The sequence below is a fragment of the Octopus bimaculoides genome, chromosome 12 (assembly GCF_001194135.2).
Source record: "Octopus bimaculoides isolate UCB-OBI-ISO-001 chromosome 12, ASM119413v2, whole genome shotgun sequence".
Taxonomy (NCBI): domain Eukaryota; kingdom Metazoa; phylum Mollusca; class Cephalopoda; order Octopoda; family Octopodidae; genus Octopus; species Octopus bimaculoides.
This window is the reverse complement of record NC_068992.1, coordinates 36,277,843-36,280,154: the sequence shown is the minus strand read 5'-3', so window position 1 is coordinate 36,280,154 and position 2,312 is coordinate 36,277,843. Positions and strand designations below refer to the sequence as shown.

At 35.5% G+C, this 2,312-nt stretch overlaps 1 protein-coding gene across 1 annotated transcript in view; it reads right to left on the bottom strand.

Annotated features, from left to right (window-relative positions):
• Positions 1–244: 244 nt before the first annotated feature.
• The window catches only part of LOC106875675 (uncharacterized), a 168,029-nt gene continuing 165,961 nt past the window's right edge, over positions 245–2,312 (bottom strand). Inside the window, exon 5 of the mRNA XM_052972127.1 lies at positions 245–1,505. Within this exon, the coding sequence (XP_052828087.1) occupies positions 1,216–1,505 (290 nt within the window). The 3' untranslated portion in view covers positions 245–1,215. The remainder of the gene's footprint in view (positions 1,506–2,312) is intronic.

The window sequence follows — 2,312 nt, the reverse complement described above, 5'->3', positions numbered from 1 at the left end:
AATTTATATATATATATAAATAGTATATATATATGTGTGTATGTATGTATAAAAATATTTTTGTTTTCATTAATTTTTAAGTGTATTTTCTTCATGGTTTCTTAGATCAGACAAATATTAAATCATTGTTTTACAACTGTTTTCCCTTCCATTTGCCAGACCTTTACATGTCTTTAAAGTATAGGGACTTTCATTCCACACATCTTTTAAGGCATGAAGTGAACAAGAAACATGAAGAAAAAAATTAACACAACCCACTCACGCACACATGCATATGCATTATGTGTGTGTGTGTTTATAATGATCTTCTTTCAAATTCTTTCTACATATATAGTTACACAGCTTCTGTTGGCCTAGGACCTATAGTATAAGGTACTTGCCCAAGATGCCATGCTGTGTGACTGAGCCTAAAACAGCTTGCTTTGGGGCACACATCTTAAACATAAGCCATCTATCTATATACCTGTGTGTGAGTGTGTGTGTGCAATATAAATATGTGTGATATATACATGTGAGTGTGTGTGTTTGTGTGTGTGTGTGTTTGTGTGTGTTTGTGAGACTATGTGTATACAAACATTCATAAAGACATATCAAGAAACCTATCCATTTCTGCTATTCATGTTGTTTTAAATGCTGAAATTGCTATTATGTCTTTATTATAGATTTTGATCCCTGCCAATGTCAATTTGTTAATGTGTTTCACGTATCCCTCTCCTCTAAAATGTCAGAACTACTATAAATTCTTAGTGATGCTAAACATAATTCTTCAGTCCTCAACAAGAACTTCTGATGAGATGTTGATTGATAAAAGATTGTGTAAATTCACTCTTTCAGAACCATTTTATGGTTGCCAACGAAATGTGTAAAGATTTGTAATTAAATAATTTCAAATAAAATTCTCCAGTTTTATACTTTGTTTCCATATTATGGGGCCATTATGACTAGTAAACTTATAACATGAAATTTTGTATAATAACACAAATTTTCTTTCCAGGCTTCCATTTTGGAGTATAATGTTTCGTACAGTGTTCTAACTCATTGGTTACATGTCATGCACTTTAATAGGCACTTAATAAACATATATATGTGTGAGTGTGCATATATGTGTTTATGTGTGTGTGTAAGTATGCATATATGTACTTATATACAGTTTTTATATTTTTCCTGTTTCTTAATATGATGTTTTTGCTAATTTTCTTCTTTTTTATTTATTGACTACCGTTTTTTCCTCAGTTTAGGTGTATTATCACAGCTGGCATCCTGACTGCTGCAGCTACTACTGCTTCCACCACCAGGAAGAGATCTGTCCCCAAACAGTGATGATGAAGAAGGAGAGGGCAATGAAGAAGATTGTGTGGGAGAATCTGGATCTGTAGAATTGCATCCTGAGCCTCCAATTGTTGACCACATACTTCCAGCCCCTGTATGACCAAGTCCGCGGATAATACATACAATAATAAACATTGGAAGAAGTACTGGAAGCAGCAAATACATCATCGGGTCATCTGAAAGCAGAGAAAAAGACGAAAGATTAATGGTCAGAACATATCCATGAAAATCAAGGTTAATCAGGTTTAGTAGCTAAATAAAAACAGAAGTTAATGCATCCTAGAGTAATGCTGGAGAAAGTAGAGACTAAAGGTTATCTTATCTTGTGACACAACAGCACATAGGACCATCTTAAATGCAAGTGCAACTTGTTGGTCTTGGGCCTCAATACTGATGGGATTTTAGGGGCACCATCAAGACATATACGTCTTTGGCACTGCAAAAAGTGTGAAAGTGAAATAAGAACAAAGAAGTGGAAAACTCCAGTACTGGTCTGATATTTTATCAATCTAAAAAGAAACAAATGCTAAGAAGCATTCTTTCCAATTCTCTATAAACTTTGCCTTAAATGAAATTTACACCATCACAGACAATTAAAAATTCCAATGTCATGACAAATGGTGTTGTCATCATCATCATCGTTTAACGTCCGCTTTCCATGCTAGCATGGGTTGGACGGTTTGACTGAGGACTGGTGAAACCGGATGACAACACCAGGCTCCAATCCAATTTGGCAGAGTTTCTACAGCTGGATGCCCTTCCTAACACCAACCACTCAGAGAGTGTAGTGGGTGCTTTTACGTGTCACCTGCAGGAGGATAAATAATTTTTGTGCATTTCAAATTTTATTTCAATTCCTTAACAACATTATGGGTTGTAGTGGGAGTGAATAGACACTTTGGTGTCTGCTGGATGCACTTTGCCAGGGACGGTCAGATGGACAGGCATCACTGGCCTTTATTCAACTTCTAATCTCTCACTTG